The 27937-nt window shown below is 43.7% G+C and overlaps 1 protein-coding gene across 8 annotated transcripts in view; it reads left to right on the forward strand.

Moving 5' to 3' along the window:
* ADARB2 (adenosine deaminase RNA specific B2 (inactive)) overlaps positions 1 to 27937 on the forward strand; it is a 358751-nt gene that overhangs the window by 103052 nt on the left and 227762 nt on the right. For 5 of the 8 annotated variants that reach the window (XM_083406282.1, XM_083406284.1, XM_083406286.1 and 2 more), the window contains exon 2: positions 17800 to 17934. The exons of 2 other annotated variants lie outside the window; for them this stretch is intronic. In XM_083406282.1, the coding sequence (XP_083262408.1) occupies positions 17800 to 17934 (135 nt within the window). The remainder of the gene's footprint in view (positions 1 to 17799; positions 17935 to 27937) is intronic. One more of the 8 variants, XM_083406283.1, reaches the window with a different exon arrangement.

The following is a 27937-nucleotide window of genomic DNA, read 5'->3' on the forward strand; positions in this document are numbered from 1 at the left end:
GAGGTGTTTTTCTGTTTGGCTGGAGGCAGTTCTGGCTTATGGAGAGGCGAGAGGGTCCAGTTCCCTCCATCATTCCTTGGACCATAGAAATGACTGTGTTTTGTGTGTGCAATTTTAATGTTGAGTGTGTATTAATTACAGCAAGTTAATTATGAATTGAACCCTCCCCCCCCAGGTACTCTCCCCAACATAATACAATGCAATCCTTTAGGCAAGTTTATTCCCTTTCTTCCACCTCCTTCCCTGTCAACGTTTTATTCCCTGCCAGCGGAAGAGCAGTGAGTAAAAGGCAATGTTATTTCACCAGCCTGCAAATTGCCCTAAGTATTCAGATGGCTACTTCCATCAAAAGAAAAAGAGAGAAAAGTTCTGCCTTGAATAAATTGCTATGATGCTAACAAGGCGACAGCAGCAGCTGATAATGATTTGCATTTCCCCAGCCCTCCCAGTGTCACCGTCTCCTTATTCCGAGAGATGAATTTCATAAAGCCACCACAACAGAAAGCACAGTAAATACTGCAGCTCTGCCTCTTGAGCTGCTGATTCCTAATGAAAGCAAGCTCTGAAGAAGGCAAGGCATGATTATGTTGATTTGCAAGAGGAGAGAGATCATATTTTTTCCTGTGAAGATTATCAGCTGTAGAAGGAAGTATTATTGGTTTGCTGTATTTAGGGAGCAGACGGGTCTTAAGGTTTCAGCACCACAGTGTGGCTCCATATGTTCTCTCTCTGTGTGTGTAATTATTTTTATACAGTATATCTATTTCTAGCCTCCTGCACCCCAAGGCTGAGCAATGGGTTAAAATGACCATTTCACCAAAGGGTAATGACCCAATGTGGTGTAAATGTTGGGGTGTTAGACTAGGACCTCGGAGACCACGTTTGAGTCCTCATTCATGTACCTCACTGTGTGACCTTGGGCCAGTCACTGTCTCTCGGCCTAATCTACCTCACAGGGTTGTTGTGTGGATGAAATGGGGAAGGCAGAACCATGTGCGCCACCCTGAACTAATTGCAAGAAAAGGTGCTACATAAAAGTAAGAATAGAATATACTATAAGTGAAATAACTCTGTTACAGATTCAGGTAGATAGCCATGTTGGTCTGACGCAGTCAAAATAAATAAATAAAAATTAAAAAAATTGTCCAGTAGCACCTTAGAGACCAACTAAGTTTGTTCTGGGTATAAGCTTTCATGTGCACTTCTTCAGATACACTGAAATGGAAGTCACCAGACCCTTATATATAGTGGGAGGGTGGGTTGGGTTTTTTCTCAGAAGGGTAGTAGGAGATGGGTGATTGACTCAATGATTGACCCCACTCCACCCTCCCACTATATAGAAGGGTCTGGTGACTTCTGTTTCAGTGTATCTGAAGAAGTGTGCATGCACACAAAAGCTTATACCCAGAACAAACTTAGTTGGTCTCTAAGATGCTACTGGACAATTTTTAAATTTTTTAAAAATTTATTTCAACTCTGTTACAATTAACATTCACTTTAACAGATGTCTGGCAACTTTAAGCAGTTGAGTTTCTTTCAGAGTCTGCCTTGGGGTTTTAGAGGAGATCTGGTGAGGCTGCTATCCCTGCAGCTAATGTCAGCTTCTTCTCTTGTCAGGCCTTAGCTTTCAAAGAATGTAGTTTGGTCACTTCATTTAATTAATCCTTATGCACCCCCTAAGTTCATTCCACTCTCCCTCTTGTGAGCTGTGGAGTTCTTCCACTCAAAATTCTTACCTTACCTTCTCTCCCCTCAGAGTCCAGAATATTTTCCTCTTTTGCTTTGTGTTTCTCCTTCAGGGTAGTAAATGCTTCCAGTTGCTGGCATTGTAGGCTACAGAGCTTCTCAGTTATATGACCGCTTCTCCCTTCTTAGGGTTTATCTAAGGCCACATTCACACCATACACTTAAAGCCACAGCCATGGCTTCCCCCAAAGAATCTTGGGAGCTGTAGTTTGCTAAGGGTGCAGAGAATTCTTAGGTGACCACCATTTCTCTCATGGAGCTACAATTCCCAGAGTGGCTTAACAACCAATCCCCCTTGGCAGGGAACTCCAACAATTGTAGCTCTCTGAAGGGAATGGGGGCCTCGTGGTTGTGTGTGTAAACACTCAGCACCCTTAACAAACTACACCTCCCAGAATTCTCTGGGGGAACCCATGACTCTTTAAAGTGGTAGCATGACACTTCAAACACATGACATTAATGTGGCTTAGGTCTTTATCTACTGATAAAGGGGAGGGCAAGGCTCCCATCCCTGCCCTGTCACCTTCCAGCCAATTTCTAGCTCAGGTGTGTCTACACTTGACCATGATGAGGCCAGAGATGGCTGATGGAAGTTGTAGTCCTGCAATGTCTGGAGGGCACCTCGTTGAGGAAGACTGTTCTGACTTATATCTCTATAGTTATATATTTGGGGGAGGGACCCCCTAAACCCTAGAAATTAATAAATGGTAGGATTTTGATTAATTGAGATATGCATGGAAGTAGAAGCTGCAGAGTTGTGCCAGGCAGGGAATCCCTAGAATGGCTTATTGCAAACCAGCCTGGCTGGCCTAGTGAAGAACAAATCTGTCAACGTGACAAAAGGTGTTGAAGGGCCATCTGAGGAGAATGCTTTGGCCTGGGGAGACAGATGGTGCCAAGCTGATGGGGTGCATGTTTGAAGTGACTAGAAAAGAGATTTTTTAAGCAAAGTGTTCTGGGAAGAAGAGGGGGGGAAGAAAGACTGGGAACCATCTTGGGCAGGCTGGCTGAAGGCTGGCTGAGAGAGATGTCTTGGACTCTGGAGCTGCATTGCTGTAAGATTTGGACTCCCTCCATGCAGACTGAGGTATAAATAGGTGAATAAACCATATTCTCCGGTGTCTCTCAAACCTCCAAAGCCGAGTGCCTGAAACCCTCTGGAATCTTGCAGAGAGTGGGGGTGGCACCCAACTTTTGTAAAAAAATATATATTGATGCTGCAAATATTGAGCGCAGTTTACATGATCCTTAATTTCAGGCCACATTCATTAATTGTCTCCCTCTCATGTGATACGTATGCTGAGTGTACAAAGAGGGGGGGACACCTCTAAGCTGATCTCTTTCTGCCTAGAAAACTGGCTCCCACTCAAGGCTCCATTTGCCTTCTATTTTCAGGAATGTTAACATTGCATTCTTCAGCGCTGCTGGGTTGCCGCTTTTCTGGCTGTGTTAATTATGCACTTGGATTCGCTACCCTTCCCTCCGACTAACAAGTTAGCATTTTCAATGGGCTTTAAGGGGCCTGGGAACAGCCAGGGCTTAACAGGCTCAGGAACTGTAAGGGATTCTTACTTTTCCTATGGTTCTTTCGTGAGCCGTGTCGCCATGGCGACGGGCTAGCCTCTCTCTCTCTCTCCCCCGACAAGTAACAAAGGCGGCAGAGATGCCGTAGCCAAAATAGTTCAAGGGCTGGTACTGTGATATTTTTAAAAGATCCCTTTGCCATGACACTCGGTTTCCTTTTTCTGTTCTTTTTTTTTGCCTCGTTCCCTCTTATAGCATGGTCGATCCAGCTGCAAGAGCTGGCTGGCAGGTCCCAATGGAGCCTTAGCCCAGTTTCTCCTCCATGAACTACTCGCTGACAGAGCTGGCATCTGCCTCCCATCTCTGTGTCTCCATTTCCCACCCCCCTCTAGCCTACAGATACTGAAACATTTGCCTTCCTTCGCTAACAGTCACTTGGGGTTTCATCAGCTCTCATTGCCTAGTTCGATGTGCTGAGTTTGGGGAATTTTTTTTTCTTCACTGGGGTTCAGATGCTTCCCTCCCTGTGGGGTTTTGTGTTCTCTCTCGTGTCTCAGATAAAAGTATATCATCTGAGCAATTTTTTGGCGCTGCCTTGCTGTTTCACGTTGTTAAAGCTGGGGGGGGGAGCACCCGTGGATCTGTTTTGACGGCATTAAAAGGGCTTTCCTCTTTGAATTATAGCATTTTTGTTTACTTAATTGCATTTCTATGGTGGGTGTGTAAACCACTCGACTCAAGATCTAGTAAGGGTGATTCACAAGTCTTTAACATATAGTACAATATAGTAAAAAAAAAAAGACGATCACGGCAGAGGAATGATTTTAAAAGTCATTTGAAGAGGCAAAAATTTTAAAAGATTTTAAAAGTCATTTGAAGAGGCATTTTGTTTTTACAAAATGCAATGTCCTGCTGAAATACTATTATTTTCAAAGTAGGCCACAAAATGGCCACCAAAGGATCATAGAATCATAGAATCATAGAATCATAGAATCATAGAGTTGGAAGAGACCACAAGGGCCATCGAGTCCAACCCCCTGCCAAGCAGGAAACACCATCAGAGCACTCCTGACATATGGTTGTCAAGCCTCTGCTTAAAGACCACCAATGATAAGATCCCATTGGAGGGCCACCAATGATAAGATCCCATCCCCCATTCCCACCTGGCACAAATCTGTGGGCACAGAAGCACAGAGAAGGGCCTGAGATTTGTTGACGGCATAACTGGATCAGTTGCAGAGCAAGTATACAGTACGTCACTTTATGAAGGTAGAAGTTCTCCTGTATTGTCCCTTTGTGTCTTGGGGCTATGCATCTAACCAAGTTGTTGAAGGCAAGGGAAGAAAGAGCTGCAGTTTTGTGGTAGATCACATGCTCTAGAAGGTCCAAGCCCTGGCATCTCTAGGTAGGGCTGGGGTAAACATCTGCCCCAAACCCTGGAGAGCCATAACAGGTTGCATTTGGGCCTGTGGGCCAGACATTCCCCATCTCTGCTCTAATGAATGGCAGATGGGAAGCTTCATTATGAACTCTGCAAAAAGGGGAAGAGATCCTCATTGGAAGCTAGAGAGAGGAGCTCTCCTTCCCCCCCCCCCCAAGTTCGTTTCACAGCTCAGTACCAACTTTTGAGCTTAAATATGTCGTTTTGACCTTTCACGTTTGCCATTCTTTTTTATCACCATGTGTAGTTGTTATGCACTCTTGAGTTTTGCCTAGATTTTTTGGGGTTTTATAAATAAATAAATAAATAAATAAATAAATAAATAAATAAAATGTTGAATAAATGTTGAATAAATCAAATATGTTGAATAAAAATGCTATTGATGCTTCTCTCAGTTCCATTCTGTTTTATAAATGGAGGGAGAAACCCTCTTGATGCATGTGACTTTGATGTTAATCCACAAAGGTGGAAATGGAATTTTTGCACAGCTGTGGAGCACACAGCAAAGATTTTTCACATTGACATCATAAAGTCTTACAAATAAGTAGGGCTGAGCCAAAATGCAGGGGGTGGCAGTGGTTTTGCTGATTTATTTTTTTAAAAAAAGCTTGCAGCAGCAAATGAACCCTCTTTGGTGATTATTGAAAGGCACTAAAAGGTGGATTTAGATCTGAGAAGAATGTGGCCCTGCTTTTGCAGCCCTATCTGCAGGCTGCAAATGCAGAACGGTGTTTTTGGTTATTTTCTTGCAGGGGTAGGAGACAGGAAAAGGTTAATGAGTTTTGGGGGACTTATGGGGAAAGGTGGGAGAAACAATATTTTTATCCCCCCCTTTCCTTTAGAAATTCCTTTCAAATTCCATTTCCTAACTCCTTCAGTCCGTGCAGAGATGCTGCAATTGGGAACCAAGCAAGCCACAGTGTTCCCCCACAACCCAACCAAGCCACTGTGGTTTGCTCTGCTCAGAGCCGTCTTTCCCATTGGTGTTACTGGTTTCGTTGCGCCAGGGTGCCAGTCTCTCAGGGGCACCCTAGTGAAGGGGGGAGCTTTGCCAGCAGCCTCCCCTTTCCTTGCACACCCTCCAGCTGTGCCCCACCAACTATATAGCTGGCTGGCAGGCGTGCAGCTTCCTTCCCAAGCTTCCACAGGAGGAGAGCGATGCCCACAGAGGAAGCTGCACCTCCTAAGCCTCTGCATCTGCTAAAGATGACCCTGCTCCTGGTCATTGTCCTCCTCCTGCTTCCTGTTGAAAGGCGGCGTGCAGCCTTCCCGGGCTGCCTTCTCAGGTGCCCTGACTCTGGAGAGCTTGTCCGCCAGCCCGTTTTCCTACTTGAACACCACCACCATGCCAGGGATCGGGACAGTGGGAGAGGCAGAGGCCATTTTCTACTGCCCCCTCCCTTGTTTTGGAGTTGCTGGAAGGGGCGCCAGAGGGATCTTTGCACCACAGCGCCGGATATGCTTAAGACGGCCCTGGCTCTGCTCTTGACTGCATCAGTTCCATACCTCTTGAAACAGCACGCAAGCCATCTCTAACTCCCTCCTGCCCCATGGTTGGTGGCCATTGCTGGCCCTGTCTTCCATGAATTTGTGCAGTCCTCTTTCAAAACCTTCCAAGTTGGTGGCCATCCCTGCAGGAGTCAGTTCCATAGTTCACTTCTTCATGCAGCACATAGTTACTTTCTTTTATCTGTCCTGAATCTTCCAACATTCAGCTTCACTGGATGTCCACAATTTCTAATCTTATCAGAGATGGAGTTGCTTCCAGTGCTGTTGCAAGTTCTTCCCTTCCCTGCCTTCTTCACAAGCAGGGCTATCATTAGGCAACTAGGCAGCTGCCTAGGGTGCAGATCTCAGAAGGAAGCAGTGCTAACCTTTGAGGGTCACAGTTCTTGTTCTGTCTTATGAATTTCTGATTATATTTTATTTTTATATTTTGAAGAATTTTATCATTTTTGAAGTGATTCATACATTGAATTGGGTTTTTTATAGAATTGGGTTTTTATAGAATTGGGTTTTTTATGTATATATGTATATTTTTTATGTATATATGAAACAGATGGACTGTAGAGTTGAATGAAGGTTATGTTAATGCATTAAATTTTAAATCTTACAGTCACTTTCTAATCAAGTTTCTTCAATTTGGTTCAGTCTATACTTATTTCTCTGCATTGACACACAGCATTGGCAAGTTCTAACTAGCCATGTATATTTAGACATAACTGTTAAGCCATTGAGCAAAACAAGATGGGAGAGTCAGATCAATGCTTTGAAACCACCGGGAGACCATATTGGTTGTCTATATGATGCTTTAATGGAGATATTTGATGACAAAAGCCTACAAGATTTATCTGGAAATACTTCTCAAACTGAAGCTAACCCCTTGCTGATGAAATTTGTAAGTTTGCAGTATCCCTTCTTTCATAATATAACATCCTTGCTGAAGTCAGTCTTACAAGCAAGCTACTACAAAATATGGAAGCTGATTTAAATTCAGCTACAAGCCAATTGCAAGTGACCAAGAATTACCCCATGGGCTGCAACTGATGAGCGTTTTCAACAGGTTTTAATAGATGCTACGGACATTGCAAAGGGAGCTAGAAATACTACCAAACTTTGAACTAGAAAAAGGATTGGAGAAAGAAACAGCAGTTTGAATATGAGAAGGGGCATGGCAAGACCAAAGCAGAAATTCAAAGTATGTTTTTACTATGCTGTCTGAGACATGGCCATACAATCTGCTGAAAAGAGGTTCAACAGCTACAACAATATAATTCTCTATTTGGCTTCTTCTGTAATATATACAGTATCAACAGCAAAAACAAAAGTCTATTGGAGAGGTACTTCAGACCTGCAAGAATTTGGAGAAACCATTGATGCACAATGGAAACAAAGATATTGAGGCTGAAGATCTGTGCTGTGAACTTATAGCAATAGCTTGAATACTTCCAAAGTCTATGCTTCCACAAGGAGTCCTTCTCTTCTTACTACAACAAAAAGTCCTGGATAATGTGCCTAACATTTCTGTTGTTCTAAGGATCTTTCTCAAACTTCCAGTATCAGCGGAAGGTGGTGAATACAGTTTCTCAAAGCAAAAATGTATATAAAAAAAACTCAACAATGTTGCAAAAGTGACTAGTTGGCTTGGCAACTATATCAATTTAATGTGCCCAAGCATCAGTAAGTGACCTGGAGGAACTGCAAAGGAAAAGGCACACAAAATGAGATGTTGAAGTGCCTGAAACTGGAACTTTTAAGAAACTTAAATTTTAACATCACAATTCCCAAGATTCCACAATTCCACAATTCAAAATTATTTGTGCGCTAAAACATTTTCTTTTGTATTTGAGAAACATAGTCAAAGACTGTTGTATTTGTAGTCCTGCAATTTAAAATAAATCTAGCAGTTTCGAGTTTTGTGCTTTTCATTTTTTTTCTACAAAGACCAACACAGCCACCTACCTGAATCGGGAAATAGTGTGTTAGTTTTCTTGGAGAGCCAGTGTGGTGTAGTGGTTAAGAGCGGTAGTCTCGTAATCTGGGGAACCGGGTTCGCTTCCCTGCTCCTCCACATGCAGCTGCTGGGTGACCTTGGGCCAGTCACACTTCTTTGAAGTCTCTCAGTCTCACTCACCTCACAGAGTGTTTGTTGTGGGGGAGGAAGGGAAAGGAGAATGTTAGCCGCTTTGAGACTCCTGAAGGGGAGTGAAAGGCGGGATATCAAATCCAAACTCTTCTTCTTCTTCTTGATTATTATCCTAGCACTTTCCTCCCCATTTTATAACGGTGTTCCTTTCACACTGCAGCACTTGTTGTGTTATGGAAATGCGACTTTTTGACTGATATACCAGCACGTCACACTAAATTTGATTCGTGCCAGTGGGCATGGGGTGGCCCAGCAACTAAAAGTCACTGGATGACATTGCGGCTCCTCTGCCCTTTCTGCACATGTATGCGTCTGTCCTCTTATGATTCTCCCATGAAAACAGCAGGAAAGAACTTTATGCTGGGAAACCCACCCATGACTTTATTCCCATGATTTTCTTAATGGATTAGTGGGGTTGCAAACACCTTTTTTCTGGATGTAAATAACATGGAAATAAGTCTTCAACTTCCACTAGATTTCTAGTAAGTTGTTTCCTATATGCAAAGACCACAGCGGGGTTTGAAGTGTGAGAAAATAGCAGACTATGTTAAGAAACAGGTTAAAGAGGATGAAATTATGTAAGACGGAACTTTAAAATGCAAATGTATGCAATTTGGGTTACAAACATCGGTGTTGGGTGAGTGGGAAGTCACTAGTTTTGTTGAATTGGAATATAACTGTTGAGTAGCAAATGTAACTTTCAATATGGAAAAAGAATCTTATTTTTTTAAAAATTAACAATTGAAACTTTGTATGAATTCCTTGAAGTTTCCCTGGGGATAAGAAACAGCTCTAAAAGTCACACCCCTGATTCCATCCTTTTTGCACGTAATATGCCCAGCAGTGCACACACCTGGACGCTTAGAGCAGTGCAGAAATGTCTTTTGTTTTTCCTTTCATAAAGAATGAGCTCTGGAGGTACAATAGAGAAGCAAGAGGAGAGGTTCCGAATATATATATATTTAAAAAAAAATTCTTAAGAGGTTTGAGATGCATAAAAATCTCTGAGTTTGGGGAAGTTCAAACTAATTTTATAAACCGTTCACCCAGCTCCACTTTCCGTTTCCCATCTCATTTTCTCTTCTAGCTAAAAACAAATACAGCAAATACCAGCAGACCTTGAAAAACACATTAAAATTGTGCGCATGGTTCCTCCTTCTTTCAATATATCTCTGCTAAATTGAAACACTGCTATATTTCCAAAGTGACAGCTTTAAAAGAGAAAGATGACACTGGGCTTGAACTTTTAAAAAAGGAAAACATCCGAATTAGCTTGGTTTATTTTCAAAACTTAGAGCAGGGAGGAGCTCTCTGACCTCTTGTGGAAAGAACACTTATTAGCCGCATCTCCCAGATAGACGCTGTGTCACCAGTTCCACAGTGTTGCGTTGTCCCCTGACTTTCGGAAATGGATAATAAGAAGAATCACAAACCATGCAGCTTGGAGGAGGGGGGGTGAGCCGTAATTTTGATTTCACATTCAAATACGTGTTTCTTTAAATTTGTTCTGGGATTGCCAGTTATGTTTGCTCACCTGAGCTTTAATCCTATTCTCTCACCTCATCATGTCAAAATTTACTTTGTCTTTTCATGCACGGACATCAGCAAGAAGCTTCGTGTGGAGACACCAGGGTGGAGTCGCTCTGCCTTGTTCCCCGACTCCATTTTATGCATTAAAAAAGATAAGCAGTAATCTTGTGCACTCTGCCAACCAGACATGTGTGTTTTTTTGAAGTTGGCTGTCTGTACTTGAGTGCCACACATTGCATGAGAAACCTCCCTTAACGCCAAGGGTGTGCAAAGCTAGTGCATAATCCTGCCATTCATTAGAACTCACATACCCATTGCGTATAGGGACGCGGGTGGCGCTGTGGGTAAAAGCCTCAGTGCCTAGGGCTTGCCGATCAAAAGGTCGGCGGTTCGAATCCCCGCGGCGGGGTGCGCTCCAGTTGTTCGATCCCAGCGCCTGCCAACCTAGCAGTTCGAAAGCACTCCCAGGTGCAAGTAGATAAATAGGGACCGCTTACTATCGGGAAGGTAAACGGCGTTTCCGTGTGCGGCTCTGGCTCGCCAGAGCAGCGATGTCACGCTGGCCACGTGACCCGGAAGTGTCTGCGGACGGCGCTGGCCCCCGGCCTCTTGAGTGAGATGGGCGCACAACCCTAGAGTCTGTCAAGACTGGCCCGTACGGACAGGGGTACCTTTACCCATTGCGTATGCTACAATACTGCGAAAGCATTGGAAAGGTGCAGAATGTGCAACTGGCCGCAGAATTTGGCTTTCCTGTTTCCCCCCTATGGTAGCAAAGATGCGCTTGGAAGCATTGTGTGATGCTTGCTGAATTTCCTTAGCGCATAAGAAATAATGGCCCTGCTGGATCAGACCAAAGGCCGTGCCGCCACCGCACGATTTCTGTTCTCATCCTGAAGCAACGTTCTTAACCCGAGGTACTATTTCTGGGTTAGCAGAGTCTGTAACCTAAAGCGTCTGTAACCCGAGGTACCACTGTATTTCGTACACTGTCTAACCATCAAGACTACTAGCTCCCACTGCATGTCATTGGCTGCCAATGGCAGAGCAGAGAAATAAGCAACAGGGTCTACTCCTGATATGAGTGAGTGCACTTAATCATTACAGGGGGTGGATGTAGAACTTAAGATGATGATTAAGTAGAATGCCCATCTTCACTAAATATCCCTTGCTGGAGGAGGAGAAGGGGCACAAGCAGAAGAAGACTATTATGTAGCTTCATGCCCTTCTTGTGAGCTTCCTGGAGGCATCTGACTGGCCACTGTAAGAAACAGGATGTTGGGCTGGGTACTCTCCAGTGTTGTTGGGTGACAACTCCCATCGTTGGACATGCCGGCTGCATCTCATGGGAATTGGCCCAGCAACATCTAGAGGGAACCAGATTGGAGAGTGATGAGCTTGATATACGAAGAAGAAGAAGAAGAAGAAGAAGAAGAAGAAGAAGAAGAAGAAGAAGAAGAAGAAGAATAGTTTCCCCAGCCACTCTGGGCGGCTTCCAATAAAGTATCAAAATACAGTAGTCTGTTAAACATTAAAGCTTTCCTATAGAGGGCTGCCTTCAGATGTCTTCTAAAAGTCTGGTAGTTGTTCTTCTCTTTGACATCTGGTGGGAGGGCGTTCCACAGGGCAGGCACCACTACCGAGAAGGCCCTCTGCCTGGTTCCCTGTAACTTGGCTTCTCACAGTGAGGGAACTGCCAGAAGGTCCTCGGCGCTAGATCTCAGTGTCCGCTCCTTCAGGTATACTGGACCGAGGCCGTTTAGGGCTTTAAACATCAGCACCAACACTTTAGTCTCACCCAGGGTTTGCTGGATGATAGTATGGGAGTCCGAATGATTTCTGTAGGGCTTTGCCCCTTGCCATGGGTAAAAAAAGCAAAAAATAATAATGTGAAAGAAATGCAAAAGAGAGAGAGGGAGGGAGGAGAGAGAGAGAGAGAGAGAGAGAGAGAGAGAGAGCATGTCATTCTGCTTGATTTGCAAAATTGATTCAGGTCTCAGAATTAAACTTCATCCATGGAGAATTTGGGGGGATCTCTTTTTAGCACAGAGTGCCTTGATAACAGTTCTACGAAAGGGAGGGACAGAGTTAAGGCAACATGTGCCTTTCAAAGGCAGGATTATCAATAGCATTTGAGTTCATGGTCACACAACCTGAAAACAGATTTCCCATTTTTCATCTTTAATAGCTCTCCTAGCTGGCTAGCAAAAGGTGTTTTCAGTCTCATTCATTTTTTGTAATACTGCCAAAACCGGTGTCCTTTTTTACAGAGTGTGGATACTTAAGAAAATTTATTGTTCCTACACATTGTTTTGAAGCTAGATAATGTCTTTTGTCAAGAGCGACCATAATATTTTGCATAATTCCAATTCTAATGAAAAATAGTGGTTTATATACTGATTTCATTTGACTTGTTCCATTTCAGTTTTGGAACTCATTAAAATGTAAATGATAGCAATGGAGAAATCATTCAATTTACGTTTTCATGGGAGTATATATAAAAAAAGGCCCGCCCACCTCCCAAGCGAACATTTGGTGCTTGCATCAAATGCTAGGGAAAGAGATAAAACAAGGCCAGTTGGTGCCTCTGGAAAGATAATGCACTGCAAACCCAGGCATAAGAACGTAGCTGCCTTATACTGAATCAAACTCTTGGCCTATCTGACTCAGTATTGTCTACACTGACTGCTATTGGCTGCCCAGGTTTTCCAATGGGATATTCCCAGCCCAACCTGGAGTTGCCAGGGATTGAACCTGCGATACCCCAGAATTTCCTGGGAAGAGGGATTGATGGATAAGCCATTCTTGGAATTATAATTCTGTGCAGGAAATAAGGCTCTCCTAACAGCTCTCATCACCCTCAGTAAATTACACTTCTCCTGTTTAAAGTGCTATGATTCTGCTTTAAATATATAGTACAGGTAGGGTCAGAGATTCTGTCTCTCCATCTTACAATATTATAACTTTAACCACCTAAGGAAAATTAATGAACAGACAAAAGGAAGCACTTACTCCACAACCAACTTAAGGATTTCGCTGCTATGGGCTAAATTGGCTTTAGAAGTTGCTTAGGAGTTTATTGCATTTTTATTTCTTTGTTCTGTTTATTGAGCATTCACCCTGATTTGTCTGCAAGGAGATATATGGTGTCGACTAGCCAATGAGCATATGTTCTGATTTGTTTGTGGTGCAGTTAGATGGCGTCGCATCAAAGCAAGTGTTCTGCCACACTTTTCCAGTGTATTTCCCTATCACTGTCCTTCTCGCAAAAACACCGATCTTTTGGAGAAGCGTGTTTGTTGCGCAATCCCTTCTTTCCAATCAAGTCTTATTGCGCAACCTGAATTTGCCACTATGTGATTGAATCCTGCCTTGGGTGTGTCAATGGCTATTAGCTGCAGCAAATAGGACCTGAAACACAAAGTGGCAGTGTGGAGTGCTCCCTGCTCTGGAATCTATCTGCTCCAGTCCATTCTGCCTCCCCATTTCCAGCTTCCATTTTTCATCCAGTCAGCAAACATTCCATGGCTACTGAGCATGCTCAGTTGCCATTTGGCTGCTTTGGGGATTTACAGAACCCCTCCCCCCATCACTCACACTTTTAGGGTCCCCCCAGCAGATTTATTATAGTTTCACAAACCTTGATTACTGATATCTCTCTTTATCTATAAAGGTAAAGGGACCCCTGACCATTAGGTCCAGTCACGGATGACTCTGGGGTTGCGGTGCTCATCTCGCTTTATTGGCCAAGGGAGCCAGCATACAGCTTCCAGGTCATGTGGCCAGCATGACTAAGCCGCTTCTGGCAAACCAGAGCAGTGCACGGAAACGCCGTTTACCTTCCCGCTGGAGCAGTACCTATTTATCTACTTGCACTTTGTGCTTTCGAACTGCTAGGTTGGCAGGAGCAGGGACCGAGCAAAGGAAGCTCGGGGATTCGAATCGCTGACCTTCTGATCAGCAAGCCCAAGAGGCTCAGTGGTTAACCCACAGCGCCACCTGCGTCCCTCTTTGTATATAGATGCTGCCATATATATTTTTTTACATGAAGAGCAACACTCACAGCCTGAATATGTGACACAGAGGTAATGATGCCTAAATGAAACCTCAGATGGGGTATATCTGTGAATGCAAGATGCTGGGGCAAGCAAAAGAGAAGAGCAGTTGCCTAATTGTTAGTTGCAGAGAGAGAGATTTTGTCCCCGCTGTTGGAAACAGGATATAAGGCTGCATGTACTCGCAACCTGATCCTTCAGGGCTCTTTTTATATCATAACCATGTGCAATTGGCTGGTAAACAAGAATAAATGATAACAGCATACCACTGAGGGGCTAAATTTTGTGGTCTTTGAAAAAGGCCTAATTGTAGCTGAAATACCCACAATACAGCCTAGCGCAGTCGCTTTCCTTCTCATCCCAAGGTGCTCATCCACTATTTAATCCATCTCCCCATCCCATCCATCACGTAAATGAAATGTGGAACAGCCCCATGTTTCTTCAAGAGGCTATTAGCCTGCTAAAGCAAGTATTTGAGTCTTGATTAGATTAAGTAAGTAGACATGGACTTCACATTACAAATGTACTTTCCATTTAATTTATAGCTCAGATGTCAGAAAATCTGATGAACCATAATCAGCGATAAAGCGATACCTTGGTATCGCCAGTCCCAATATGTTAAGGTCACTAGTACGGTGCAGTAAAGTTGCTTAAGTCAGTATTCCTATATGCTTTTTTTATTTTCAGGAAGTCATAAATCTCAGATATCCCCCCAAAGCGGGGGTACTTCTGAACTGAAACTGCCTCTGCAAAGGTTTGGACAAAAAAGTACAAGCTGCTTTCAGAAAATACCATCTCTGTCTTCTCATATTCCTAGACCTGTGTGCAGTGTTGTCACACAACCCACATCAAGCCTGCTCAAAGGCAGCTTTAAGAGCTATTCCATATAGCTGATGGGCACACATCACTTCCGGGAGTGTATCAGTGGAGACTGGTGACCCACCTAGGATGTTTTAAGGCTCTGGTTGCACAGGGCAGCATTGTTACATTTGGGGTGGCCTACACAGGTAGCACAATTTGTGCATTCAGGGTCACACCTTTCTAAAGAAAAGGTGCTGACATTTCCATGCAGATTGCATGGAAGGGCATCTTTGAACCCGAATCAAAGCTGAGGAAGCATTTGTGTAGTCTGAAAGTCCAGAATGCTGGCAAACTACAACCACTGTCACATCACAGATCAGATAGTAAGTGGAAGGCAGAACCTAAGCACTGAATTACTGAAATGAAAAATCAAAACGTGAGACCCCAAACTGGGAACCTAGCAAAGAAATTATGAAAAGCACTACAGCATTGTCTGAAAGCACCACAAAAAATAACAATGAGAACTAAGATGGACTGAACAACTGCACTATTGCACACTTCGTATGTGCAGTTTCACAATTTTTGTATCTGAACTATCAGCGTAGCCTATCTCACAGGGCTGTTGTAAAGATAAATGGGGTGGGGGAGAGCTCCTGGGAGGAAAACCAAGATAAAAATATACAACAGGTAGAAACAAATACTGTAATACTTTTAGCAAAAAGCAAACCAGTTATGACAGGCAGACAAGCAGTGGCTGAGAGGGGAAAATGGAAACTCAAGGAGAATGGAGCATTGCAATATTGTGATTTTTTCTCAGTAGGAAGGAAGCCTCATTTATCCAAGGGAGTTACTTCTAAGTAAAGCGTACCAAAGCCAGCAATTGTATTTTATACTGTAAAGGCCGCATACTTGGGGAGTGAACGAAAGAATGTGGACACAGAGGAAAGTCCTTAAGCAGACATACCTCGCTACACAGACAGGCTCTCATCCCCTGTCCAGCATCACACTAACAGAAACAATGAGTTTCTTCTGTTTTTCTTTTTTTCTGCTGTTCTGGTTAACACCCTCCCACTCCACCAGCATTTCTTACCCAGATCATTTAGCACCAGTGATTAAATGAATAAGCACCCTTAGCAGCAGCATCTTATCTTCCTAATAAGCCTCTGAACATTGCCTTCACAGTTTGCTTTCTAACTTTCTTCCTAGATGTCCAATCAGCTTATTACTATTAATACTATTACTATTACTATTACTATTGTTATTGTTGAAAGCTAAGAGTCTGGGGCCCTTGTTGGACTGGGGCCCAGAATATGTATACCCCCTTTGCTCCCCTGTTGACCACCCTGACTCCAACCTAATAAGTCATAGACAGCACAAGCCCAGTTTTGACTGACATTGAGTGGGAAGGTTTGAAGGGGGGGTTGCATTCCCTGCAACTGATCACAAGGGACAGTGTAACCACATTCAACTGAACAAGTTTACAAGTGGCATCTTCAGACCTTCCTGCTCCAGGTTGGAGGGTCACAGTGGAGGGGGTGGTGTGCTTTGAACTACAATTAATGAAACCTGATTGGGGCTAAAGTATTCTTTCGATTTGGCAGTAATTTCCAGTAAGAGAGGTGTCAAAAGTGTGATTCTAAGCCTTCAGCTAATTCCATGTTCTTTCCTTTCCTTTCTACTTTATCCATATGCTTCAGCGCTATGCTCCAGCATTCAAAACTGAGTCAGAGTCCTTATTAGTATCTGGTTGAATCATAACTCCACCATCTTTTTCTTTCAAATGTCAAATTGGTGTAGCAGCAATGCCGACCCTTAGCATTTGTGGAACCTACAGTTTAAAAAGTTAACTACATTGTCAGCCTTGTACTGACAATGGATCAAGTGCTGAAAGAAATTTACTCCATTAAACCAAAGCAGTCTTTTAATTCCCTTTGGTTCCAACCATTTGCTTATCATGATCTAGCAGCACCCTGCATCCCAAATCAAATCTGCCAACTGCTTAAGAGTCACAGTTGCATTTAATTTAGTTCCTAAAAGAATCACCCCAATGTCCTCTTCCAACCTCAGGCAGGTTACTTTAGACCTTTGCTGAGTGGGTGATATTTTTTTCTCGCTGTCTCTCTTGACAAGAAAGGGCAGCCAATTAGAAGTCTACAGTCAAATTGAGTCCCTCAACTCACTGCTTCTTGGACTCGTTGCCTGGTTACAGTGTTGACACTGATGACACACTTCTACTAGGATCTAGACTCTAGGTGGTTGTCCAATGCCCTCTGGGCAGCTTCCCTTGCCTTTCTGCCTGCCAGTAGTTCATAGCCCAACTTGTCCATTGACCCTCTGTGTAGTTCTGCCCCAGTCCTATGTGTAGTTCTGCCCCAGACTCCTCTTTTTTCCAACTTCCTGTTCCTGCTTTTCATGTCATTGTCTATTTTGCCCCACTTCCTTTCTCTTGAACAACCTCCCCAGTACTCTTCTCTCCCTCCTATGGAGCTCACAGTTTAACATCATCTTAAGTGAAATTTCTTCAGTCATCTCTCTGATGAGCCCCTGGTTACCTCACTGACCTGACTCCTCTGCTTCTCTCCTCATATATTCTCATCTCCCACCCACTGTTCTTCCTTCACCTTTCTCAGGCCCATTTATACCTTCCTTCCTTCATCTTCCACGCCTTCAGACTTCCTGTCCTTAGCTTCTTTAGCTCTCAGGACCACTTCCCTTGTCCTTGCTTTGCTTTGATACCAGGCTACCTGGAACACCTTCCCTTTCCCTCACAGAAGCTGGACTGTGCAAATCCTTTTGTTCCCCCAGACATCTGGACCTTCTGTGCCACCCTGCACTGCACTCAGCCAATAAGTGTCCGAGGCTTCATTGCTGCAAGTGCAATGCAGAATAGATAGCTTACACAACTGTGATTTGAAAAACAACAACAAGACTGAAATGGGGGTATGAATTGGGGGTATGACACAGAGACATAAGGAAAGGTAAACTGGAACTCAACACATCTCCTGAGCTGATTTGTACAACCGTCTGATAAGAGCAATGTTTCTTTTGCCCAACAGCAGAGAATGCAGGGTGGGTTCACACCCTGATTCCTCGGATGTCTCAGCGCTTGCAGGAACGTTGTAACACTCAGCTCAGCTCGTGGCTGGAGGCGACAGACAACCGCCTCACCACGTGGCTGGAGCCGCCACATGGTAAGTTTTTCAAGTGGGCATCACATGGCAAAATGTTTTGAGCTGATTGATTCTCCGAGTGCTTTATCAGTGTTTAACTTTCACTTGAAATGACAAAGAAAGAAAGAAACCGGTCTTCTTTAAAAATGAAGAGGGGAAGGGGGATTTTGGGTGTGGGTATGGAATGATGTTTTGTTGCTATGAGGATACATTCTTAACCGGAACATAGCTCTCAACGTTTCCCTTTTTTAAAAGGGAAATTCCCTTATTCCGAATAGGATTCCTCGCAAGAAAAGGGAAACGCTGACAGCTATGAACTGGAAGCATGTCCTTGATTTGTTCAAATATTTACACCACAACTGTCTTCAGCAAGTTTGGCAAGCTTCTACCCTTGCAGACACACAACCCCAAGAATTGGAAGGAATTCAGGGTATTGCCCAGACTGACCACCCCTCTCAAAATAACACGCAAAATGCATTGTATCATACAAAAAAAATGCTCTGCGGAAACATATATATTAGGCAAAATTGCATGTGAGTTTTATATCTCCTAATGTAAATTAGAAAAAACCCACACAAAAATACTGGTGAGTTGTCATGAGAGCTTTTTATGGGGGACAGGGAAGAGAATCTCAAACTTTATATGGGAATGTGGAAAACTTTATTTAAGACTAGAAAAAAAATGAGAATCTGGGGTCCGGGCACAAAATTCCAAATCAGTTCTTTGCCTCTCCTGTTGTGGGTGGATATCTTTTTTCTTTCTTTCTTTTAAGAATCTGGCTGGTAATGGTGGAAAAGCCCTTTCATTCTCTGAAACCATGCAGATCGGCTACCAGTCAGAGTAGACAACACTAGGTTAGGTGGACAAACAGTATATAAAGTTGGAAGTTGGTAGCTGAGCCTCAGGTTGAGACTTCAGGTATTCTGATGCCCGGTGCATACACATTTAGATATCCTGTGAGACTCTTTGGTGAAAGGTAGAGCTGGTAAGAGATCAGGACCAGTTCAAGATCTTTTGCTACCAGAGGCAAAACAAAACAAAAAAGTACAAGAAGATTCCCTCTCTTTCCACGTGTAGAATCAGCCAGTGTTCGGCTCATATTTTGGCATTGGGGATGGGACAGCATCCTTCTCTAGACCTGGGAAACAGCAGCTAGTTTAGGGGATGCAAGGCAGTCTAGTTTAGGAAGAATCCTGAGTGACTACCCTCCTGTCCCCCAGCATCTGCCACCTGAGGCAGCTGCCTAACTCTGCCTAAAAGTAGGGCCAGCCTTAGGAGGGATAAGAAGGCGCCTTAGGTTGCGAGGTCTATGCTTGGGGATTAGAAGCACCTGTTTTTCTCTATTACATGCTCTGGCTCCCTAGTTAGGTTTTAGGTGCCCTGCAAGACCTTGGGATAATGAGCTTTCTCCTGCATCAGGTTTGCCAAATTCAGTCTGTAGTTTTGATGTATGAGGATGGAAAACATTAAGGACATTATACACACAAGCACACCGTTTGGCATGGGCTGTTTCTTTCCCCACAATTGATTTGCTGCGGTGTCTTGTAATTTATTCATGCAAGGAAACAATGATGGATGGTGTAAATTATTCTTCTTTTTCCCTTTTGACTTAAATAATAATTGCCAATATCTCAGAACTGTATGGAAATATAGGGGGAAGTCAGTATCCGCAAAGTGTTGTAAATTGTGGTGTTTGGTGGTAGCTTTCCCCCACCTTCCTCCTTTAAAAAACATCTTTTTTTTAAAAAAAGTTTTCACTACTAAGGTATTGCCCTCATTATGAATGACATTGCTCTAGTTGTTATTCTTATTTTGCAAAGAGGGGGTTCCTAAAGCATCTTAAGGCTGCATAAGGTGTGAGGAATCACATCTAGCAATAGAAGAAAATTAACAAAACACTTCAATTTAGATGCTAGGTTCTTCTTCGTGTCTGCTCTTCTTGAAAGCTTAAGTTCCTTGTAAAGTTTTCAGTCATTTTTCTTCAAGGCAGTCTCTTCTGCATAGGAAAAAGTTGGACACCCAGCTAGCAATATCCCCTAGGCAGTTTGTGCTAAAAATTGAAAACCATAAAAGCAAACAAGAATCTCTAAAAATCAAACAGAGTAAAACCAACCACTGTCCAGATCTAACTAACTAAAATTGGCAATAAAAAGCATACAGTGGTACCTCGGGTTACAGACACTTCAGGTTACAGACGCTTCAAGTTACAGACTCCGCTAACCCAGAATAGTACCTCAGGTTAAGAACTTTGCTTCAGGATGAGAACAGAAATCGTGCGGCGGCAGTGGGAGGCCCCATTAGCTAAAGTGGTACCTCAGGTTAAGAACAGTTTTAGGTTAAGAACAGACCTCCAGAACGAATTAAGTTCTTAACCACTGTATGGTCAGCTGGCTGTCTCCCCTGCCACAGCCCCAACCTGGCAGCTGCTCGCTCCCTTTCCTTGATTTCTTCATCCGTGCTGCCCCTCTAGCCGCCATGATGCTGGCGGCATCAGCGATGGCAGAGAGAGGCAAGCCAGATTGCCACATACATCGACCGCCTCTGCTCCAGCAGAGAACTGCTACCCCCCCCACACACACACAAGGGTTCAGCTTTATGAGGGTTCCACTACAAGCACAAGCGGCGGCTCATCTTTCTCCCTGAGCTCAGCGGCAGCACTGGAGGGGTGTGTGTGGAAAGGACATTCTGGGATCAAATCAGAAGCAGGGGTGGCTTCTGTAATTCCAGGAATGTCCTGGGGAAATAAGGACACTTGAAGGGTCTGCCAGTGTACCTTACAAACTTTTACAAGCGTTGCTGCATTAACTTCTTTCTCTGACTCCACCCGCTAGCGGCCCTCAGAAGGTTGCCACCAAGAGAACATGGCCCTCAGCCTGGAAAAAGTCCCCCTGTCCTGCTTTAGCTGCAACAGCTGTTGTCCTTCCCTGTAGCCAGTGTGGTGTAGTGGTTAAGAGCGGTAGTCTTGTAATCTGGGGAACCGGGTTCGCGTCTCCGCTCCTCCACATGCAGCTGCTGGGTGACCTTGGGCCAGTCACACTTCTCTGAAGTCTCTCAGCCCCACTCACCTCACAGAATGTTTGTTGTGGGGGAGGAAGGGAAAGGAGAATGTTAGCCGCTTTGAGACTCCTTCCGGTAGTGATAAAGCGGGATATCAAATCCAAACTCTTCTTCTTCTGTAGCAAATGGCTCAGCTTGAGCCGTTTTGGTCGACAAGCACCTTTGTCTTACCCTCCTCCTTTTCCATTTTACTGTTATTCTCGCCAAAGCATCTACGTGACCTTTCTGCCGGCAGAATCGTCGTCCGGATTGCCATTTCCTAATTGTGCCGCAGCTTGACAACTCCACACTTTGGTCTCGGGCCAAGAGGGATATTGTGTCGCCGCTCCTTCCGGTAGTCATGAACCCTCACGTTCACCTCTTAAGGCCTCTTGCTGGGCAGCTGGACGCTTTTCAAGGATAGCTGTGTTGACTTTGAAGTCCAGCCAAGCTGATGTAGCGCAACCTTCTGCTGCAACCCTCCGAGGAGCAAAGCGGCCTCCCCACAAAGTACTTTCATATGGCGGACTGAGCAATGTCTATTGAGGGTGAAGGGGAAATTAAAGTCCCTTGATTTCCCCTCCTCCCGCCTGCCAGGAGTAATGGCCCATGTACACCAACGGCAGATCTACTATTATGTTTAGAGGAGGGACAGCCAGAAAATTAGCTCACTTCCCATGTGCACTGCGTATGTTTCTGCTGCTACAGTGAAAAAGGAAGAGTGAGGGAATCCTCCTGCTTCACGGCAGAGGGCTAGCTGCAGAAAAACAAAATAGTATCGCCACCAATGGCACGTCCAGGGTCACATGAAGGTGGTGATATTGAATATTAGCCCAGTTGGCATCATTTCAGATTTGAAAATATTACCTTCTTTCCATCTGTCCTTCAGGTCTTCAACCCTGGCCTCACTATTAGAAATCATCATCATCATCTATTAGTAATAATAACTAATCAGAAAGATTGATATACCACTTAATAAAATTTTCAAGCCATTTTCAGAAAATAGTATAAAATATTCATAATGAAATTTCTGTTCATAAGAAAATAATGATAAAACCAACTGACTTTTTAAAAAAAGGAGACATGATAATTTTTTAAAAAATATATAGATAAAATCAACAACTTAAAAATTAGAAGTGCATTGTAAAATTACAAGGCTGGGTAGGCTTAATAATTATATAACCATGCAAAATCTATTGCATTAGGGGAACCTGCTTTGCAAAAATGCGTACGATAAGCAAAATTGTTTACAAAAGCATGCACACACGAATTTTGCACTAAAATGCACTGGTGAATTTTCACGAGGCCTTTTAAAAAAAATTGTGAATTGATGTAGAAATATGAGGGCCTAAATTTAAGACTGGGAAAATGAGAAACAGAGAGAAACTGAAATGGACAGATCTGCCCATCCCTCTCTCCCTCCCTCTCCGGTGGTCACGAGTTGTGCAGGCCTGATCTGTACAGCAATGCTAAATGGGAGGGTTTTGCAAGATGTCTCTTACGCATCTGTCATTGTGCTTCCATCGTCTCCCACAGCAGCGTTTATGCAAGTGGAATTTCCCTTCCCCTCCCTTTCTGGCTGCACTGCTGGCTGTGCCACTCGGGTCTTGACTTTAAAGTATTGTGCTTTTTTTCCCTTTGCTCCAGTCTGCTGCTGGTGTTAATGTTTAGTGACAGTTACTCAGTGCTAATGATCACCTTTGGGGATTTTTCAGAGTGCTTGCCTCTTGCTGGTCACTGGTGAAATGTAATCAATAAATCTGCCAACCCAGCTTTTCATGCTGCCTTTCCTTTTGGAATTGAATGAACACCACTATTACTGATTTGTGACAGAGTCCCCCCTTAGCAGCTAAGGGAGCCCCCATATGGTATTCGGCCATTAGATCTGCAAAATAGTCTGGTAAATCTGAAATGAGTGGAAGGGAGGAGGAGGAGTGTGGCTTGCCACATAGTTGTTCCGTGATATGTAAATCCTGCTTCAAATAAGACACAAAGGAAAAACAGGACAGAAGGGTAATTTATGGTCGTGTTCTGATTTGTTAAAAGTGTGCTTCTTCCACATGTGCCCATTAACATGCATTTTATAGCTACAGTGCTGGTGTTCACAACATGCTTTCTTTATGTATCCAGGCAGCCCCCCCATTTATGCGGGGGTTACATTCCGAGGCACCGTGCGTTTAAGTGAAATTGCATATATTCGAAACACAGTTGGAAAAGCCTGAAAACGTATTCTAAACCTCTGGAAACCCTTGAAAAACTGTGTTAAAAACCAGCAGCACTTACCAGACTGACTGCCAAACTGCACCAAACTCCACCACAATCACTCCCTCCAAACCTTCTTGCTCAAACTCTAATTCTCCACAGGCCTCAGCGGTCGACACAAGGGCTCCTGGGATTACTAAGTGTTGTTTTCGCACCTTTTCTGTCCTTTCTGGGCTCTGTTAAGGCCATTTTTGCCATTTCTAAAGTCACTTCCGGGTTCAGCGCAATGGTCACGGTTACACATTTTGGTTGGTCATTACCTGTATATATGTATGGGCTACATTCATCATTCTCTGTCTGCTAGCACAATGGCTCTTGCGCTGGCAGGTGCACGAGTTTTTAATGTTGTGTTTAGTGATAGGATGGTATCTGCAGAATGCCCTCTCCTGCAGGACACAGTGGTCATTTGGGTATGTGGGGAAATGAGGAGGGGTTGGGTCTGTCGGAGGTGCGGTGATCTTTTAGGCGTTTTGTTGAGAACAGTGCTGTGTGAGCACTGTGATAAACCTGCATTTGTGAGCAGTGACGAATCCACAGTATACTGCAATCTGGAAGTGCACCACGTTCATGCCTCGGTGGTAGATGTGGACGTGCTTTGGGTGTGGAAGATCTAGCCTCTGGCAAGAAAGACCAGTAGCCACAGAAGGAATGAGCTCCTCTTCCAATACTGACAGCTCCTCAAGGGTGCTGGGTGCGAATGCTGGCCCAGATGTAACCCACCCTGTAAGCTAGCTCTGATATCCACTGGGTTTGGTGTTAAGGGGCATCAGCAGAGAACTTCAGCTTTGCTTTGCTACCTGAATACCTGCTCAGTTTTCTCATTTGGATAATGCACCCAAGAATAAATTGGCAGTCCCTAGGGAGTACAGTGGTATCTTGGTTCTGAAACTTAATCCGTTCCGGAAATCCATTCCAAAACCAAAGCGTTTCAAAACCAAGCCGTGCTTTCCCATAGAAAGTAATGCAAAATGGATTAATCAGTGCCAAACTTTTAAAAACAACCCCTAAAACAGCAATTTAACATGAATTTTACTATCTAAAGAGACCATTGATTCATAAAATGAAAGCAATAAACAATGTACTGCAGTTACACAATCAATCCGTAGCTGAACTGGGTTCTTCACGGTCACGCACAAAAAGAGCCACACAAAAAGAAACACAAAATAAATAGCAAAAACAGACAGACCTCAGCGTAACACTCAAAACAGAAGTGTGGTACTCAAATTGGAAGCATAACACTCAAAACGGAGCACATTCGGCTTCTGAAAAAAATTTGCAAACTGGAACACTTACCTCCAGGTTTGCAGTGTTTGGTTCCAAGTTGTTTGAGTACCAAGGCATTTGAGAACCAAGGTACCGCTGTAGTTTCTCCACCTCATGCAACACGTACTAATTAAAAGGATGAGCAATGTTTTCTTGCCTTTTGAATGAAATACCTACGGACACTGTTGTCTGTTTATTACAGCAGATCACAGTGTAAGCTGACATTTATTTTTTAATCAATGACTGGCATTGCTATCCTTTCCAGCTGCTTTCTGTGGAGTAATAAATGACATTGGGATGGATGCCAAACCCTTTCCCAGAAATGCATCTAGCAACAGTGTTATTTGCTTTACAAGTTCCTGACATGCGTTGAATATCCTCTGTAGTTTAATGGAGGGTGTTACTTACCATTAATATGTGTGTGTATGTTTGTGTATATTCCGGGGTGGGTTGGTTGGTTGGTTGGTTGGTTGGTTGGTACTTAATTGAGATGGCTTCTGATCCAACAGAAACCTCAAACAATCTCTCCCCGCAGCTTTACAGAAACAAACCTGTTAGCAAATTGAGGTAGATGTTGATAAATTTAATGAAGGACTTTGAGGACACAGCAGGCAGCTAGGCAAGGACAGAACAGGGACAGGAAAACCATGTCTGCTCCCAGATGCAAATAAGTCTAACGCCACCTACTGACTAGATCATATAATGCTGCTATCCACATGTGTGTGTTTGTATTATACAGACATTTGTTTCTTATATATGGCCACATTTGCAGTGGGACCTACGTGTCAGGTCCCAAATGATCTGCGTTATACATTGTGTTTTGTGGTGCTGAGATTGTACAGTTTCAGCTCACATGTTAGGGCCAAATGCAGACACACACAATGATCAACACGTGGAGTTTAGGTGAACCTACCAAACGCGACTAAATGTCTACAAAAATGCATATGGCAAAGTGTGCATAAAAATGCACATGTTAGTGAAAATAACATATAAAATGCATTCTATGAGACCAAGTTGCTTGCATAGTGTACATATTAGACAAAATTGCATAAGACGTATTAGGGTAAATTTGCGCTAAAAGGCTGGTGGACTTTCATGAAGATTTAAAAACAAGTCACAAAAAATTGCAAATTGACATGAAAAGGTAGAGAACTGAATTTAAGATTGGAAAAATAAGAAACCAACATTAACAGATTCATTCATCTCTACCTGAATTCCTTCTCCATTGATTATATCTATATGTATATATGTATAAAATTTAAGCATATGGATATTGTTTATGTATTTTGTTATGTGAAGCAGTTGATATGCTTTTATTGTACTTCTTGTATGTATACATAATCTATTGTAAACCGCTTTGAGATCTTTCAGATTGTAATTGGTTTATAAATCCAAATAATCCGTACCTCCAACTCATCTTCCTGTTCAAATACCCAAATTATCTTAGCGATGTCTTCTTCTGTCATTTGCTGAACAGGTCCACACACAGCAGCAGCTATTTTTATCACTGTATTCCGGTAGATTTCAGTACATGTGAGGTATAAAAGATTGTTTATGACTGCCTTTCATCACTATAGTTAATACTTCTACTTTTCTCAACTATGCTCTGTGTAGATTTGGGGGGGGGGGGTATGGGAGTGAGAGAAGAAATAAGAACTACACCCAGTTTAAATGCAAACTGAATCAAATTCCTCCTCCATCCCTAATTACAGGTAAACACGATTTGACTTCCTTCTGCCAGTTATGATCCACAGCACTGGCCCTAATAAACTGACATTTAAATTTTTTTTATTGTTCTTCTAAGTGATTTTAAATATCCTATTTAATAGTTTCTGTGGGATCAGGGACTGAAGGAGATGAAAACAACCAATGGATTTCTCCATCGCAAGAGCCTTTTTTTATATAATGTTTCATTTATTTTCTCTCCCCCATTCCTTACCTGGCACAGCTGTCCTTTTTTGTGAATTTATGGTGCATTTCTGGGCCTGTAGGTAGAAATGTCCTTGTGTTTCTCTTGGGAATAATTGGTATGAAGGTAAACATTAGCTGCTCTGCTTGGGGTGTTTCTGAGCAACACAGAATAAATGTTCAGGGCCTAAAGTGCAGGCATGTGATTGGCAGGTCTATTACGGCTGCCCTGTGCTCCTTCTTGTATTCCTTTTTATTAGTAATTACGATATAGGGACTGAGGCTTCGGAACACTGGGCATGAGGCTTACCGACATTAATGAGATGGTTGTCAATAATAATCACCAGAAGTCAGGGTTTAATTTGGGACCAAAACTCACCTGGACCAGAACCAGAACCTAGAATCCATCCCTTGGACGCAATGTAAAAGTTACTCTCTGAGCACTCTGAGTGTGAATGCCTCTGAGCACTGGAAAGACAAAGAGGTCCGGCCCTATCATGAAGTGATGGAACATTTATCTTTTGCTTTGTTCACTCATGCGTCTTTTCCTGCTACACAGGGTGCCATTTGCATTTTCCCATTCAGGCACAACAATATTTTGGGCCACTTCTTTGCTCACCCATGAGTAACTGCAACCAACCCAACTCCCCAAATTGGCTGAAATAAAGGGGGAGGGCTTTTAGAGAGAAGGGTGGGCTTACATCACAGCATAGGTGAACTGTTGGCTTACCTGGGAACCCTTAACTACAGCGGCCCTCCAATGTTGTTGGACTACAACTCCCATCATCCCTGACTATTGACACTGCTGGCTGAGGCTGATGGCGGTTGAAGTCCAACAATATCCTCTGACTCGCTGGGTGGCAATATGGCAGCATCATGTTGCAGGTGCATTGCGATCACGGGTTCCTTCTGCAAATGTGCTTTTGGGTGCAGTTCCCCTTTTGGGTACAATTTCCCTGAAGAAAGGGCAACTGATCCCAGGATCATGAAAGATCTGTGCTGTGAATTTTTAGCTGTCAATGGGTGGCACTGTGGGTTAAACCACAGAGCCTAGGACTTGCCGATGAGAAGGTCGGCGGTTCGAATCCCCGCAACAGGGTGAGCTCCTGTTGCTCGGTCCCTGCTCCTGCCAACCTAGCAGTTTGAAAGCACGTCAAACTGCTCCTGCGAGAAGGTAAACGGTGTTTCTGTGCGCTGCTCTGGTTCGCCAGAAGCGGCTTAGTCATGCTGGCCACATGACCCGGAAGCTGTACGCCGGCTCCTTCGGCCAATAAAGCAAGATGAGCGCCCCAACCCCAGAGTCGGTCACGACTGGACCTAATGGTCAGGGGTCCCTTTACCTTTTTAAAATACATATTCGTTTGCCTAGACCAGGGGTCGGCAACCTAAGGCTCATGGGCCCCCGCCGCCCGCTCGGTGGGCTCCTGTGTGCCGCACTAAACCGGCGCGGAGCAGAGCGGGGATTGCCTTCTGCAACGCTGGCCGGCTTCCCATTGGCTGCAGGAAGCTCCTGCAGCCAATGAGAAGCTGTGGACGCCTCCTCCACACCGGAAGG

This window comes from Podarcis tiliguerta (assembly GCF_965153285.1).
Source record: "Podarcis tiliguerta genome assembly, chromosome: 12".
Classification (NCBI taxonomy): domain Eukaryota; kingdom Metazoa; phylum Chordata; class Lepidosauria; order Squamata; family Lacertidae; genus Podarcis; species Podarcis tiliguerta.